General features: G+C 39.7%; 1 protein-coding gene across 1 annotated transcript; it reads right to left on the bottom strand.

Moving 5' to 3' along the window:
* Positions 1-1,085: 1,085 nt before the first annotated feature.
* Positions 1,086-4,326, bottom strand: LOC125379484 (thiosulfate sulfurtransferase-like). The gene is made up of 4 exons (XM_048395772.1): positions 4,191-4,326; positions 3,037-3,186; positions 1,981-2,105; positions 1,086-1,578 (listed from the first exon to the last, which is right to left on the bottom strand). Exons 1-4 carry the CDS (start codon positions 4,267-4,269, stop codon positions 1,498-1,500), a joined length of 435 nt encoding a protein of 144 aa, XP_048251729.1. The 5' UTR covers positions 4,270-4,326; the 3' UTR covers positions 1,086-1,497.
* Between the last annotated feature and the right edge of the window lie 11,895 nt (positions 4,327-16,221).

Genomic DNA, 16,221 nt, shown 5'->3' on the forward strand with positions numbered 1-16,221 from the left:
AGATTGCGTTTCTTTGTTGACAGGATTGTGGTCGCCCATATGTTTAACACTGTTTTGGGAGGACATTAAGGTCGCAAAGATGTAGCAATGTTGTTTTTTTCGAACGGCTTTGCAAAAATATATTTTCAAAGTGATTGAAAACAGAGACTCCCATTATATCATAGGATGCATGGCAGATGTATCAATTACTTTGCATTCCATTGACCCTCCACATCTCCTAGTGACATGCTGCCAAATTGTATAACGGCGTAAGACAACATTCACAAAGTTGGGTGACGGAATTAATCTGATCCCTCCCCGACCGCCACAGGGCAAGAAGAGTAGTCTCCCATGGAAAAACTGCGCCTTTTACAGACGCTTCTACCAGCAATGCCTCGCAACATTTACGTTTGAATTGTTCAAGAGTGCCTGTCCTTCAGAGAAAACAACAGACACACAAAGGATGTTTATCTGTTTATTACTACACATATGTCTGTTAAACACTGAGTAAAAATAGTCATACGGAATGTTTAATTTGTGTTGCATCTTGAGCGTTTTGATTGCCGCTCGATTAACACTGGCTATCGTGGGTTCGTCTCAACAATGACCCGTGGTATGCCCTTTCATGCTCGTGCTTCACCGTCTGTGTATGAAGATCTAATCAAGCAACACACTTTTTAAAAGTTAGTATTCAATCAGCTTGTTCACCATGTTAATCCTCACTGTATACCTGTCTTCATTACCTGTGTGTTATTTGCTATTCTTACTGACAGGTATATCTGGCTTCACTCAATTATCTGTGAGCTACTTGTTATCTATCATCTTCCTGAGGCAAGAAAGTTAACTGACTTTAAAAGTCCAGTTTCCACCCTTGCCGAACTAGGCTCGAATTACTGCGCTTGATCGCAGCGCCACCAGTGGCTATTACCAGTTATGTACCTTCTAAGCCTCTCCTATTGACCAATCAAATTCCAACTGTCGAATCACTTGCATTTGCTTCAAACAAAATGGCGGCGCCCAGTGAGGACGATCTGATCGATAATCAAAATCTATCTTGTGATAAAACGGGTCTTACATCGCGAAATGCATCAAATCACGTGAGCAGCTTGATTAAAAAACATGAAAAGATTTCGAAAATATCTGCTGACAATGAGTTGGCGTTGCATATGCTTTGCAAATCCTGCAATCAATAATGTAAATAATGACCTTTTATCAGTAAAATATGCATTGTTAGTTCAAATAAATTTCGTGGCATAATTGAGTTATTTTACGCCGCTTTTAGCAATACTCTAGTAATTAAATGGGGGCGCCCTGACATAACCTGACATTAACTACGCTCGCTCGTTAACAGTAGCACAGTAGTAAAGGTTTGTTGGATCTGTTTATGTGATTACTAGTCATGATATTTTGTATATTCGGAAAGCAAACGTCACAAATCATGGAATGATAAATTTACGGTTACAAACAATGGTATATATCAGTATATGTGTACTACATAACACCCGTCGAATACTGCCTCTAGGAGGAAGGGACAGAGGAAAAACGGGATCGTTGGACCTTCGGCTGTGGCGCCCTCTGTCCGTATTCTACCCAGGAGCCCTGCAATATATAATGACAGATGTTTGATTTACATACTCATACTCGTCCTCAAACGGGTTTCATTTCATGATTAAAAAAATAAGTCTCTTTGGCTTCCCACCGAATATGGAAACAAATGACAGTAAGATATATCCTTATGTTTTAGGTTTGTCATAACCATACACCTGCTCGTGTGATTTACCAAAGTGGTAAACATTTGAGACCTGCATCACTTCGGGCTTTCCTCCCACATTAAGCTGACACGCCAGTGACTTAGTACTGTTCAAAGCTACGTTAAACCCATCTCATCACTCACTGATACAGGACAGCATCACAGAGAGGTGATGCTGTATGTGTAATCAAGCTGTACTATTGTTACGTGGGTGCCGGTGGCGGATCCTGTTCTCGACAGTATACACTTACATGGTACACCGACACGTCTCCGAGTCCGCATTCACTGGCGGCCAAGGCGAAGATACAGGCTGTCAGACCGACGTAACACGATGCTATGATGGGCTGCTTCAGTTTCACGCCTTGTTTCTGGAACACTGACCACAGAAACACATAACCAGATATTAGGTTCTCAGTACTGAACACAACCTTACAACAAAAATACCTGCTAGGCAGACACATAATGTGCTCCCATCTCCCTTAGCTGCGGGAGGCGGCGTTGTAGAACCATACTCACCCACTTGCCCTTGTTACCGTATCTCCTCAGCCGTTCACTGTTTAATATCAGCCTTTTCATATTGTCCGTTTGAAATGTCTGCCAATATGGGTAGTAGGACTTACAGCGCGCACTTCTATATATCTAATTTGCTACAAATAATAGAGAGTGAGTAAGTGAGTATGGTTTTACGCCGCTTTTAGCAATATTCCAGCAATATCACCGCGGGGGACACCAGAAATGGGCTTCACACATTGTACCCATGTCGGGAATCAAACCCGGGGCTTCGGCGTGACGAGCTAACGCTTTAACCACTAGGCTACCCGACCGCCCCTGCTACAAATAATAAAATATTGTGATAATCTACAAACGAATGTCTTCTTTATTCACTTCCAAAATCGATATTTTTACATCGAAAGTTTTGAATAAGAATTCCAAATTGGAATAAGAAATCGATCGTGGTTTGAAGGAGGTCGTCATCGTGTTTTCCAAAACCGTTTTTCGTCCTTGATCTGTTATACTTATTCAAAGCTTCAGAAAGCTTACAGTTTGTCCGAACTGAGTTAAGTTTCTTAAGTTGCTAGGATCATCCGATCGTAGGTTCGAATCCCAGATACGCAGAGATTCTGTTTCTTGATCTATGGCAATCCTACCCTTGAGTTTGACATAAATAGGAAAGATATCTGCGACCTTCGGAATACAGTTACGCGCCACGTATGAGTTAAATATGGTCCTTGTCAGCGTTAAACCTTTACTCACTCACTCACATACATTAAAGAAGTACTATACCGCCCGACGAGTGAAACACGTACATGCAGTCAGATCCTCTTTGGTCTTGAATGTGACACCATCTTCTTGGTACATGGAAGGATAGGGGACACTCACAGCTCCTGGTATGTGACCTGTTTGTAGGTCAAGGCCTTCCTTCTTCATGCTAAGGGCGGGCATAAACGCCTGCAGGACTGTACGACAAAGTGACGAAAACAATACCGTTAACAGGTTACATAGACGATAAAGTATTGAAACAGAATGGTTTTGTGAAGTCACGATTTTCAGTAAGTATCTCGATCGTTAATAAAACCGAACGTATGTTTATGGATGTCCCTTTAGGCATTAAAATACGTTATTCTTATTCCTAACAATATAAAATGTCCACTGTCGTCGAAAGACAATTAACGTCGCTTGTGTTTAAATCGTCCCTCGGAACAACCGCCATTTGGCAATCTGACAGCTCGTTACGGGTCGCCGTGCAAAGGGTAGATAACTCTTAATGAGTGAGTATGGTTTTGCGCCGCATTTAGCAATATTCCAGCAATATAACGGCGGGGGACACCAGAAATGGGCTTCACACATTGTACCAATGTCGAGTATCGAACCCGGGTCTTCGTCGTGACGAGCGAACGCTTTAACCACTAGGCTACCCGATCGCCCCAACTCTTAATGAAAAGGACAGCGAACTTGCAATACATGAAGGTATGACGATAACGTGACCTGCATCTCTACCCTATATTTGTGGCATTGCTCTGCATCTGAATGCTTGACCTACATGTGAATGCTTGAGTGGATGTTGTTTCACGCCGCACATGGTCGCTATACTCCAGCTACATCGCGGCGGCTTGTAAATATTTGAGTCTGGGCAAAGCAAACCAATGGTCGATCGTATGAGCAACAACCCACGCCGTCAGGGTATGAATACGTACTTTCAGTTATACCCCACCTAATCTGCCCCGGATTTGAACCAGCCTGCTACATAACATACATTTTTACTATACATCTTTTGATTAGGTTGTATTTCCATATCTGAGACTGCAAGCTGTTTTGATCTGACAGTAAGGCTTCAATTGTATTCTGGAGGCAAGGCCGTAGTAAACTGTTTCTATAAAAAAAATCCAAGGGAAGCAACTGCCCCCCCCCCCCCCCCCCCCCCCCCACACACACACACGCGCACTGGGAGGAAGTTACTCACACAGAGATGGCTCCTGCTCCTCGCCGGCGAAGTTTTCTGGAGGTCTTGTGTCCACCAGTTGTTTATCAGCGGAGGTCATGATGTCATTGTAGGACGCCAGTAAACCTTTATCTATTGTTACAGTCACATCTCCATTCTGATGGGAAAATAGTGAGAAGAATGCAGTGGATAGATAGATGGGTGGATGGATGGATGGATGGATGGATGAGTAATGTGGTGGACAGCCAGCCAGAGAGATCATCTTCATTTTCTCAAAAGGGCTGACGATATATTGATAATAAATATAATTGTATTTTACAGTTACATGATGTGGGGCATATGGTTTGTACACTGTACAGGTAATGCATCTTCCCGAGGCAAGAGAGTTAACTGACTCAATAATCAATATTTATATTGTGATAAAACGGGTCTTACATCGCGAAATGCGTCAAATCACGTGAGAACCTTGATTAAAAACATGAAAAGATTTGGAAAATATCTGTTGACAACGAGTTGGCGGTGCACAGTTTTGCAAATCCTGCAATCGACCGAAATATGCACGACAGTTTACGAACCGGACTATGCATAGAGGTTACACACAACCAAATGTTTTCCCATAGACTTCTTTAGTAACGTTATATTTAAAAAGAATTTAACTAAGCATTCAACAGCTATCACCTGTACGTGTGTGCACAGTTTGGCCTTAGAGCAGCAATAGAAACATAAAAAATGACTAGCTTAGTCAGCTCCTTTTCCGAGTACAGGAAGCTAAACACACCACCCACAGTTTCGCAACAAATGTCACCTACTTGAAAATAGCTGTGGTCACATTCAGCATAAGTGATCATGTTGAAAAAGACAGTACTAAATATAGAAAAACATGGTCAGTTTTAATAACTGGATGGATGTACATTTGAAAGACATAAAAATCTTACAGAATATCCTCCAATCACAGCCTGCAGATATCTCTCGATCTGCACTGAAGGCAAGAAAACCGCACTGTCCCAACTGGTTCTGATTTGGTGTAGTAGAACCTAGACCCGTTAGTCCAGCCAAAATGTAACTCCATAATTCCAGCTTAGTTCGGCAAGGGTGGAAACTAGACTTTTATAGTCAGTTAACTCTCTTGCCTCGGGAAGATGAAGGCAATGTCACAGCGTTATCATAGAAAGCTATTAACGTTTTTTTCCACAATTGAAATGTTTTACATACAAGAAGCATTATATTAATCCACAAATTGTGTAGAGTTACCTGATGGTAAATTTTGCGTTGATACAAGAAACATTTAATTCCCGTCGGTACATTTACATTCGACGTCATTGCGATGCAATATATAGTTTAATTATGTTTAGTCTACACCAGATCGATCTACTCTACATCGCAGGCAGTAAGGGGACAGTAGGGGATAGCAGAACTCAACCTCCCTCTTCCCTCACCGCACCCTCTTCAAAATAACAGAAACCCTATATACACTCATTCACTCATTGACTCACTCACTCACTGACACATGCATACAATGAATGTATGTATATTACATAAATATGCCATCCCTACCCAACCCACCAGTTGAGAAAGTGGTTCCACGCTATCCCTAAGTCCTGGGTCCACCCCAGAAGCGTGAAGTCCCCTACCTGATGTTGTGTTGTCTTATCAGACACAGGGTACCCTTCAGACCGCCAGCGCTTCAGACCGCCGTCTAGGACTGATACGTTCCGTATCCCATACGCCTGGACAGGCAGAGAGAAAGTGAGAGTACATATTGCTTCAGACCGCCGTCTAGGACTGATACGTTCCGTATCCCATACGCCTGGACAGGCAGATAGAGAGAGTGAGAGTACATATTGCTTCGGACCACCGTCTAGGACTGATACGTTCCGTATCCAATACGCCTGGACAGGCAGATAGAGAGAGTGAGAGTACATATTGCTTCGGACCACCGTCTAGGACTGATACGTTCCGTATCCCATACGCCTGGACAGGCAGATAGAGAGAGTGAGAGTACATATTGCTTCGGACCACCGTCTAGGACTGATACGTTCCGTATCCCATACGCCTGGACAGGCAGATAGAGAGAGTGAGAGTACATATTGCTTCGGACCACCGTCTAGGACTGATACGTTCCGTATCCCATACGCCTGGACAGGCAGAGAGAGAGAGAGAGAGAGAATGAGAGTACATATTGCTTCGGAACACCGAGAGAGAGAGAGAGAGAGAGAGAGAGAGAGAGAGAGAGAGAGAGAGAGAGAGAGAGAGGTCTAAATAAATATTTCCAGAGTAGAAATTGCATTACGCCGCGTCAGCAGTTTTACAGCCATTCGCGGCGATGAACATAAAATAAACATTTACAACATATAGTGTACACAGTTCACAGAAAATCACAGAAATTACTCATCTTTCTCTATCAAACATGTTACAATACAGGGCCAAGTTCCACAAAGGTATCTTATCTCGAAAACTAAACTAGAGACCCAAGAGAACCTATACCCATGAGCTGATTTTATCATATGTTTGATTTTTCAGTTGAAAATATCTTATAGTTGGCGATATTATATTAAAAAGGTAGGGATCATGAATATTTTGGCGGATTATGCAGTGATTGAGCACACAATTTAATAAAAAATATCCCCCCAAATCTCCATGACCCCTGTAACGTTTGGTCAGTATATATGGCCGGTTGTGTTGATAGAACTGCAGGACAGAAAGTCACCGATCTTCTCATGTAATAATCATTCTGCCGAAGATAACAATTTACTGAAATAAATAAATAAAAATCTGCTCTGAATCAATGTATTTATTTCATTATATTTATTTATTATTTAATGAAGTGTATTGCCGCGATCGATGTTATTATTTTTAGACAGTATCAGTGGCTGTAACCCCAAACCCTTTTCATGGTCATTCCTTTTGACACATAACTTATTTAATCGAAATAGTCAGTGTACTTATTAAAGATAAATGGTTTTGGAACTGGAGGTATTAAGGTTTCCGCGATATTCTTTAATATACACATTCTTTAATATACACTCGCAAAATCAGAAACAGGGAGCCATTTAAAGACTTAGTTAGACTGACTGTTAAAACGTTATCGTTGAGTGAATCTTATCTATGTAATATCGATCAGTAGATGTCGGGCAATAAAAGAGATTAGTCAGATCGTAAACAATATTTACTCGCAACATCCACCATGCTCTTGGCGCGGCAAACCCATGAAGGTCCGTGTTTTCATACAGAATCACATGACTGGATGTATTAATCCCGAGAGATCTCGCGTAATCTTGAAATTCCGCCGGATCTGGTACATTCACTGGCAGGTGTTTTGTTGGCGTTGTGCTTTTGAACAAGTTCAAGAACTGGGCACCGTCTATATGGGCACTGAAACAGAGAAATGGAGTATTAGGGACAACGCTAAGAGAGTGGGAAGTAATATATTTCAGTAAGTGTGTCGTCTTGTATTGTTACAGAATAAAACATATCATGAACCGTATCGTCACATGAAAACACATAATGGCCCGGTGCACTGATGTATTGTTACACCCCTAGTCAACAGATACTTTTTGTTTGAATTTTTTCATTTTTCAAATTTCAAAGATAGAGAAGATCAGGCAAATAAACGTAAAGGTTTGCAAGGTTTTTCTTCTGACAATGTCAACTTTTCAGGGGTTTTATATGTTAAGTCAATACCTAACAGCTCTAATCTTCATATTTGTATCCTGAAATGTCTTCAGCAACCCATTCTTGCCACAGAAGGCGAATAGGCGTAAGAGGCGACTAACCGGATCAGGTGGTCAGGCTGGCTAGGCTGGCTGACTTGGTTGATGCATATCATCGTGTTCCAGTTGTGTGGATTGAAGCTCATGATGTCAATCACTGGATTGTCTGGTCCGGATTTGATTATTTACAGACCGCCGTGTGTCCGAAATAATTGCCTGTCCGTGTCTGGCAGATTATTTAAAGACTACTTACGTTTCAGTTTTATCATAACTCCTCGTAGATTTTCAAGTAATTGCTTGCTTTATTTCAGCTGAATCTAGATGAGAATTGCCTCCTTGTTTTTTTTGCGAATTTTCAATATTTATAATATCTGAATGCGTGCAGGTAACTTTGAAGATGGACAGACAGCATTTATGGGTCACCTGTCCGACTGCCATGTTGATTTTTAAAATTATTTCAAACACTGGTATGAAAGCCATATGTTTCTGAAAACTGATGCTCTACGGTAGAAGTCGTACCTATAGTAAGCAAATTCATGTACATGCACAGTGTTATTAATTTCGTGTTCCTCTAATAGGTATCTCAAGAACCAGTTACAATTGTACCAGATGTGGTACGGAATAAAATTTGGTCCCCCCTAAATTTAATTATTTTTGAATAATATCCACAATGAACGTCAATCTCGACGTTACACTCAACATTAAGGTCAAGTTGTCGTTTCCATGTCAAGTTGTTTACACGCTTCTGATTGGTTGGATTTGACGTAATCACTTTCATGTATTCACCCACCAATTAGGATTTGCAGCACATTTTGATAATTGTGTTCTGATATTGATTAGTAACACTTATTATTAAATATGTTTATAAGGATTGACTATTACTTTTTGGTTCATTGAGTTATGAATTGAAAATTGATATATAAATACTTGTAATAATGTGGGATAAAGTTATCAAATCAACAGCTTTTATTTTCAACCTAGAAAACGGTTTTATAATTCACAGTAATCAACTGATATATCTATTCATGATTGTCTTACAAGGTACATGGAAATATTGTTTGTATTGTGATAACTTGTCATGAAAGGTGTAAGAAGTCTCGCATCACACCGCATTATAGTAGTAATTGAGATATAAATGTAACACTTTGAACTAACCTTGTTCAGTGCATTTAAAGGTGCAGGTAACGTATTCTTTCCCTGCTTTGTTATACAAGGTTCATACAGGCTTGAAAAAACCTTGAATTTTGTGGTTCCTCTTGAAAAGTCTTGATTTTTAGTGTCAATCTTGAAAAGCCTTGAAAATCACCAATCCACGTTCTTTATGACTCAACGGATATGTTTAACACATCAGGGAAGCGGAGAAAAAACAAGATTCGTTCTTGTTCTATTCCAAGGCAAAAATCCATCTTTCATGAACCTTTTTGTGTCTTTATGCCTAATATATCCACAATTAACAAAAATATGTAATACATGTATCTACAAAAAATATATGTACAGGCTTTTCAACCTAGAGAACGGTTTTATAATTCAGTTATCAACTGATATATCTATTCATGATTGTCTTACAAGGTACATGGAAATATTGTTTGTATTTTGTTCAGGCTAGGTATTAGCCCACAGCAACACCTGCATAACTGTTTTTTCACGCGTGGTGTGGCAGAATAATAAAACGGGAGCAGGCATTGTAGACGCACCTGTAAATTAGGCCGACTCTGTAACTAGATATCCGCGGATTATTCGCAATATTTTGCAGAACACGATAACAAAATTTTGCGTTGTAGTGTACAGCGTACAATTGAGCCACATGAGATACACGGATCATTTCCCAATGTTTATAAATTATCCTTACCTTTTGAGTCTTCGTCACCTAAACCATTGATTGTAATAGTTGTGTCAAATACTCTCAACTCTGGAGCACGCTTTTCCAATTGGTTTGCCAGCCATTTGGGAGTCACGAGAGGTGTCGCCATATTCTCGTTTGACCTGAGGTGACCTGATAGACGCACATGTCTTCCGTCATGAATGGATCACCTAATCTCGACGAGGAATGTACCCTGCCATACAAGGCGTTCATTTATGGTAACAGCTCTCTTGCCGAACGGGGACTTGGCAGTTGTGTCAGAGTAAGTTGAACCTGTTCTCATTTGTAGTTCCTTACATAATGTGAGACTTTACACTCCAATCGTAAGCGCAAGTACTATGCTTACTTCCCCCTCTCTTTTTCGAAATATTTCACAAATATAAATACTAATAATGACACAACATCGGGTACACATTACTATTAAATGTCCGATCCAAACAATCCAACAAATTTATTAAAGTGACTGCCATGTCTGTCCTCAGTGTGGATGTCAATGGATGTGTTCAAAAGCGACGCAACAGCAACTATTTCAACATCGGTTGCCCAAACAGAATTTTTCTGCATTTCACTTTCAACAAAGTAGAGGTTAATGTCTTCATGGCCAGAGTAGTTTTCAAAATGACTTTTGTACCTGTCATCTTGTAGGAGATCTACAACATGATGTCTGATGTTCGTATCCTTCAGTTCCTGTCACTTCTTTTGATATAGCTCTAAATAGGTAGTTGGCATCACCTTGGACAACATCAACTTCTGTAGGTTCGCTAAGAATCAGTCCCGGAGTTCTCTGTGATGTCACACCTCTTGATGTTGGAAGGCCAAGTTTCTGACTCTGGAATCGTCTCCACTCTTTGTCAGTTGGCCGAAATTCTTGGCCTGAGGTTTCTACAGAGCTTATAACGACATCATCCCTGTCAACATTCGTAGGGTCGTCGTTCGAGGATGTTAGTGTGGGGCTGCTGTTTGAAGTTGAGCATGGCTGAATATCATCTTGCAGACGGTCTGGCTGAATATCATCTTGCAGACGGTCTCTGTACAGTTTCAGGTTGCATCCGTTCATCTTAGATTTTGGAATAGTGGACGTCTTGGGGTTCTTCAACTCAAAGAGTCATTTGCCAATGCTTCGGTTAATGATGAATGGCCCATTCCATGCATCAACATGTTTGCCTCCTTTCCTATATGCACGAAGAGTGTTCCACACTAACACTTGATCACCTTCGGTGAGGATCTTCTTTGAAGAATGTCTTGCGTTGTAGTCTCTTTTCTGGCGCTTTTGTGCAGCTCTTATGTTGCTGCTGGCTTTGGGATACACAACATTCTGCAGACTGTCAAACGAGGATACTCTGGCTTTCAGTGATGCACTATCAAAGTCTGCTACAGAACTCTTCATTACCTTCTCTTCAACAGGTTCACGTCTAATGTCTACAGGAAGCACAGCGTCCCTCCCATACATCAGAAAAAACGCACTGAACCTCTGTCAGTTGGTATTAAAGGCAAACCGAACTCCAGGTAGCGCTTGTGGCCATTCTTCTTGATGCCCTTCCAGTGTCTTCAACAAAGATCGCTGAATTGTCTGATTATTTCTCTCAACGAGTTTATTGGCCTGGGTATAATAGGCACTGGTTATTCGTTGCACTGTTCCAGTCAGTCCGTGCAGCTCATGTGAAACTTGGTTCACAAATTCACGACCTTGATCGTTAATCTGGATACTTGGTATTCCATGGCCGGAGATAGTTTCATACAGGAAGGTTGCAACACTTGCAGCAGTTTTGTCTTTCAGGGGCTTAGCTTCTATCCACTTGGTTAAGTAGTCAACTGAGACAAGATGCAGCAGAATCATTCATCAGTAGTTGGCAGAGAGTAGAGAGCTACACCGACTTGTTTCCAAGGATTGAATCGAGTTCAGGTGATGATTTATGAAATTTCGTACTGGATCTCTGGCATCTGTCACATGTGGATACATGTAACCTCACATCTTCCACCAAAATCTGAAACCAAAAGCAATATTTAGAGATTGTATACAGTGATTGTACACTGAAAACATGTCCAATAAGCATGGGATAAGTTAATTAATTATCATCAAATCAAGTAATGAATTATGGTATATGCAAAAATACGTTAGGTAAATGTTATGGAGTAAGGATTTATTACAGACAGATTCATTTTGATATTTATTTTTAGTAGTATTCTGCTCAAAGGAATACTTTTCCATGTCTTGTCAGGTTTGCATGACACACGTTCTGGTACAGCTGTACTTGTCCTTAGATTGAATACTGCTGGGGAACATGTTCATACAGATGCTCCAGAAATAATGTTTTAGTTTTTGTCACTTTCAGACAGACATCAGTTTACTTCATATTTAACAGATTTTGTCAAAATATGAGACAATGTTTTTGTTTTTTTATTTTTAAAGAAAATATTTTTATCATTAATACCTTCATGTTAAAAAGTGTCTGTGTTCAAGATTACATTAAAGGAAGGATTTAGAAATTCAATATAAATTTGCTCACGTGAGGCACTGTCTTCATCAGCTGATGAACGCCAACAAATACAACTTCAATCCTTATTTTGACAGATACATAACTCATAACAAAACTGGGGGCACAGGTGGCCCAGTCGTCTAAGGCGCCGCGATTCGCTGTGCAGAGTTGCGTCCCTTGGGCACGCCAGAAACCTATGATTGTGGGTTCGAATCCCGGTTCGCCCCGATTATGTTTCTAGGTTTGTCAGCACCATACCCGTCCTCGTGGGTTTCACCGAAGTGGTAAACGTCTGAGACCTGCATCACTTCGGGCTTTCCTCCCACATTAAGCTGACACGCCGCGATATAACTGGAATACTGTTAAAAGCGGCGTTAAACCCAACTCACTCACTCACTCATAACAAAACTATCCATTAAACATCAAACTTTAATTATTTAAAGCGAACTATATCAACGCGGAGAGTCGTGACGTCATCCGTCCCAAACCTTCCATTTGGAGTGACATCCCTTTGGTAGAAAATGGCGGCTACGGAAATGTTATTCACTTGAAATGAGCACCAGAAAAAGTAAGCGTTGGAAAGAAATCCAGACGCGGCTGATGCTGAAAATGGATTGATATTAACGGTCTGTGAACTTTGATGATGACGGGGATTACCGATTGAGGTGGTGCGGTTGGATTTCCCGAAGCAATACACGGCAGTGTGGAGAACAGTCGAGTATTCTCTGTTATAGCTTCGAATGGACGCTTCATTTCGACATTTATGATCTGTCTGGCCTCAAAGCCCGCATCATTCATAGCCTGAATCGATGTCGTCAGTTGTCCCTAATGATTTTTAATGTTATTTTTAGACATTGAGGAATTTCCCTAAAGTAGTTCTGTAGGACTCCGCTCGATTGACAACGTAATCACGTGACATACTGACGTTCATCGGGAAATGAACGACAGTCAGCTTGGTAGTGTTCACCTGGGCGAGGTCACCCGCTACTGTCAAAATTTGGTTGTGTACATGTACATGTACATTTTCATGCATCTATGCTAAACATTTCAACAAAATCCGAACTAATCTTTATGTCTTCTTTGAGTGGCATTTAGAAGTTGGAATGGTAACTAAGACAAAATTGAAACGTCGCCCAATTGTAATAAGGAAGTTTCTCATCCATAACAATTTTGTCTTAGTAATCTTTATGTGTTACTGTGCGGACAAGATGAGGAGAGAATGGGGAGACGGAGGAGAACGCTGCTTTAAACAACAGATGCATCTATTAAATAAGTTTCATTATTTCTTCACAAAACAATGTTGTTTAATATGGTATGCAGTACATGAAGTTAATTGGTATCAAACAACTAGTATTGGACTAGACATGAACTCATGCAACCAATGGTTATGCAGAATGTCTAACGGCCTTGAATAGCTAGGTATGTGAAAGGTTACATCACGTATGTCACAAAATGTATTTCGTATTGGACAAAGCTTTTTTAATGATTGATAACATACTTCCTAAGCAAAGTTATATAATCTTATATGGACTTGACAGTATATCTAGGATCACTCACGCAAAGGATATTTTATTTGAATATGAATTCGGTTACACATGGGTAATGCAAGATGTTGGAGATAAAGGCGTATTCTTATCGAATTCGAACAACGCATAATGGATGTCGATATGCAACAGTGGGAAACATATGTCACCAGTAACCCGAGGTTATCATCTTACTCTACATACAGGTCTCTTTTGAATACCGAAGCTTACTTAACCTCAATTGATTTGTAAATATATAAACAGGCATCAGCCCGATTTAGATGCGGTTGTCATAATTTGATAGAATTAGGAAGGAGAGCTGATATTGGTCAAGAATGTTGACTGCGCATTTGATTATGATTATGTTGAAAATGAATTTCATTTTCTGCTTGTTAAAGGGGAAGTGTACACGCAAAAATCACTTTCTTTCTTTTTCTAAACAAAACGCAATTTTAGAATTAGTTAGTATCTGTGTTTGAAAATATACGCTCATTTTTTTTCACAGTGAAAGTAGGAAGCTCACAATAGTGTTAAAATGATATGTCGTTATGAGGCCTTCGTTTTACGAGCGAAATAGGCCTGAGTTATCCCCCTTAGATTATGACGTAATTGGTGCCAATTCAACTGGGTCCCTGTCTATTCTCAACGCAAAAGATATCAAGGACCAGTTTGCGGTAAAACAACATGGTCTACGACACACTCCGGCGCAGTGGTGACTCAGCATAACACAATTCTGGCTGGCATCTGAGACGCTAGAATGACAAAACTGTACCTACACCACGTGAAGCGGCTCTAACAAAGCATGATGAAGTCATAATGTTTATCAATTGGCACCAATGACGTCATATTGCAAGGGGCATAAGCCATGGTGTTTTTGTTATGGAAATAGAACATTTGGTAAATGTGAAAAATATAAATCGTTTTAATGCAAAAAATATGTTAATTCAATATGATGTTTTTATATTTTTGTCTATGACACTTCTATGTTAACACTTTTAATGTGGAAAAAGTACAAGAAAAATTGGTTCATTTCCGTGTGAACTTGCCCTTTAACGATACATACATCCTCGGTTTTATAGTAACCCATTGTTACAATTATGTGTTGGCTTTATGAATTCTAAATTCTCTCATACAATACTAATGTTAGCTAAACTTGTATTCCATGCGTTTAAATAATATTATAATAACACACTGTCGTGTTGTGGACACCATGTATATACATGTATATAATGCAGGGTCATGTCCTTTGGACCTGTGGCCTTTGACTTATTATTACTTGAAAGGTAAAACTGCTTCCTTTGGGGTGACAGGTTTTAGGAATAACAAAATAAACACAAACTCTATCCTAGTAGCCAAAGCAAAGGAAATCAGCATTTGCAAGATTCAAAATTCATCACGGGCAATACACACACTACCTTGATGTTTTGGAAACTCGGACGAATAGTTTAAATAACTCAGTTTAGATTTAATTTATCTTTTATCAAAACGACTGCAGTAGACGTTTAAGTGACAACTCAGCTTAGCATAATGTTCTCGTAAGTAGAAGGTGTAATTACACCCCCCTCAAAGCCAAGTTGGATTCAAGTATTGGATACTCCATTGAGACATCTTAGCTGTCATTATGACGTCGTATAATTCCTACGTAATAACGTCATCCTATGTAAGTGTGGAATGTCACGTCACAGCGCGCTCGACTTCATGATAAGTTCGACTTGGCGCAAAGTTTTCAAGAATTATGAATTTAAGGTTTTGGCTTTATTTTGCCCTTATGTATGTTTTAATCTGTTGTCACATGAAAAACAATATCCCGACGTTAACTTGATACGGATAATCTGATCTGCTTTAGTGTTATTATTGTTTCAAATCTCGTTCGTGTTCATATCAAATTCCGCTACGGAAAAGCTGCAGAGAAAATATGTAGTCAATCGTAGATTCGAACCTCTTATTAGCCAATCAGAATCGAGTATCAGACAGACAGACAGACAAACAGACATGTTTATTCAGTAAAAGGCCAATGGCCTAAAATACAGACATGTGAGCATGACATTTACAGGGCACAGAATTTATCATTAATTATTTTGTGAGCATAGTATAAGAATTTACAAACTAGAAATAATGTTTGCTCATTATAATTACTAAGAATATTTATTACATGAGAATTACTGCAATGAGTAGGCATAGGAAGATTAAACAAGGTATTTTTGTCTTAGGGCAGAATATAAATTACAATTAAAGAGTACATGAAATTCATCCTCAATGACATTAACTCCCTTACAACTACAATAGTTACAAAATCTGAGTGAATGGTCTGTTTTACTATATCTGCCAGTTTCTAAAGCTATTTTAAAATTTGAACATCTGAATTTAGTAAAAACAATTCTTAAATGGGTAGGGAGTGGACATGACAAGAACCTTTCAACATTTAACATGGATTTAAAATGCTTATAAAGATGACATTTTGGAGAAGAGTTTACAGAAGCA

Source organism: Haliotis rufescens, unplaced genomic scaffold (genome assembly GCF_023055435.1).
Source record: "Haliotis rufescens isolate VD_foot unplaced genomic scaffold, xgHalRufe1.0.p SCAF_1, whole genome shotgun sequence".
In the NCBI taxonomy this organism is placed as follows: Eukaryota; Metazoa; Mollusca; class Gastropoda; order Lepetellida; family Haliotidae; genus Haliotis; species Haliotis rufescens.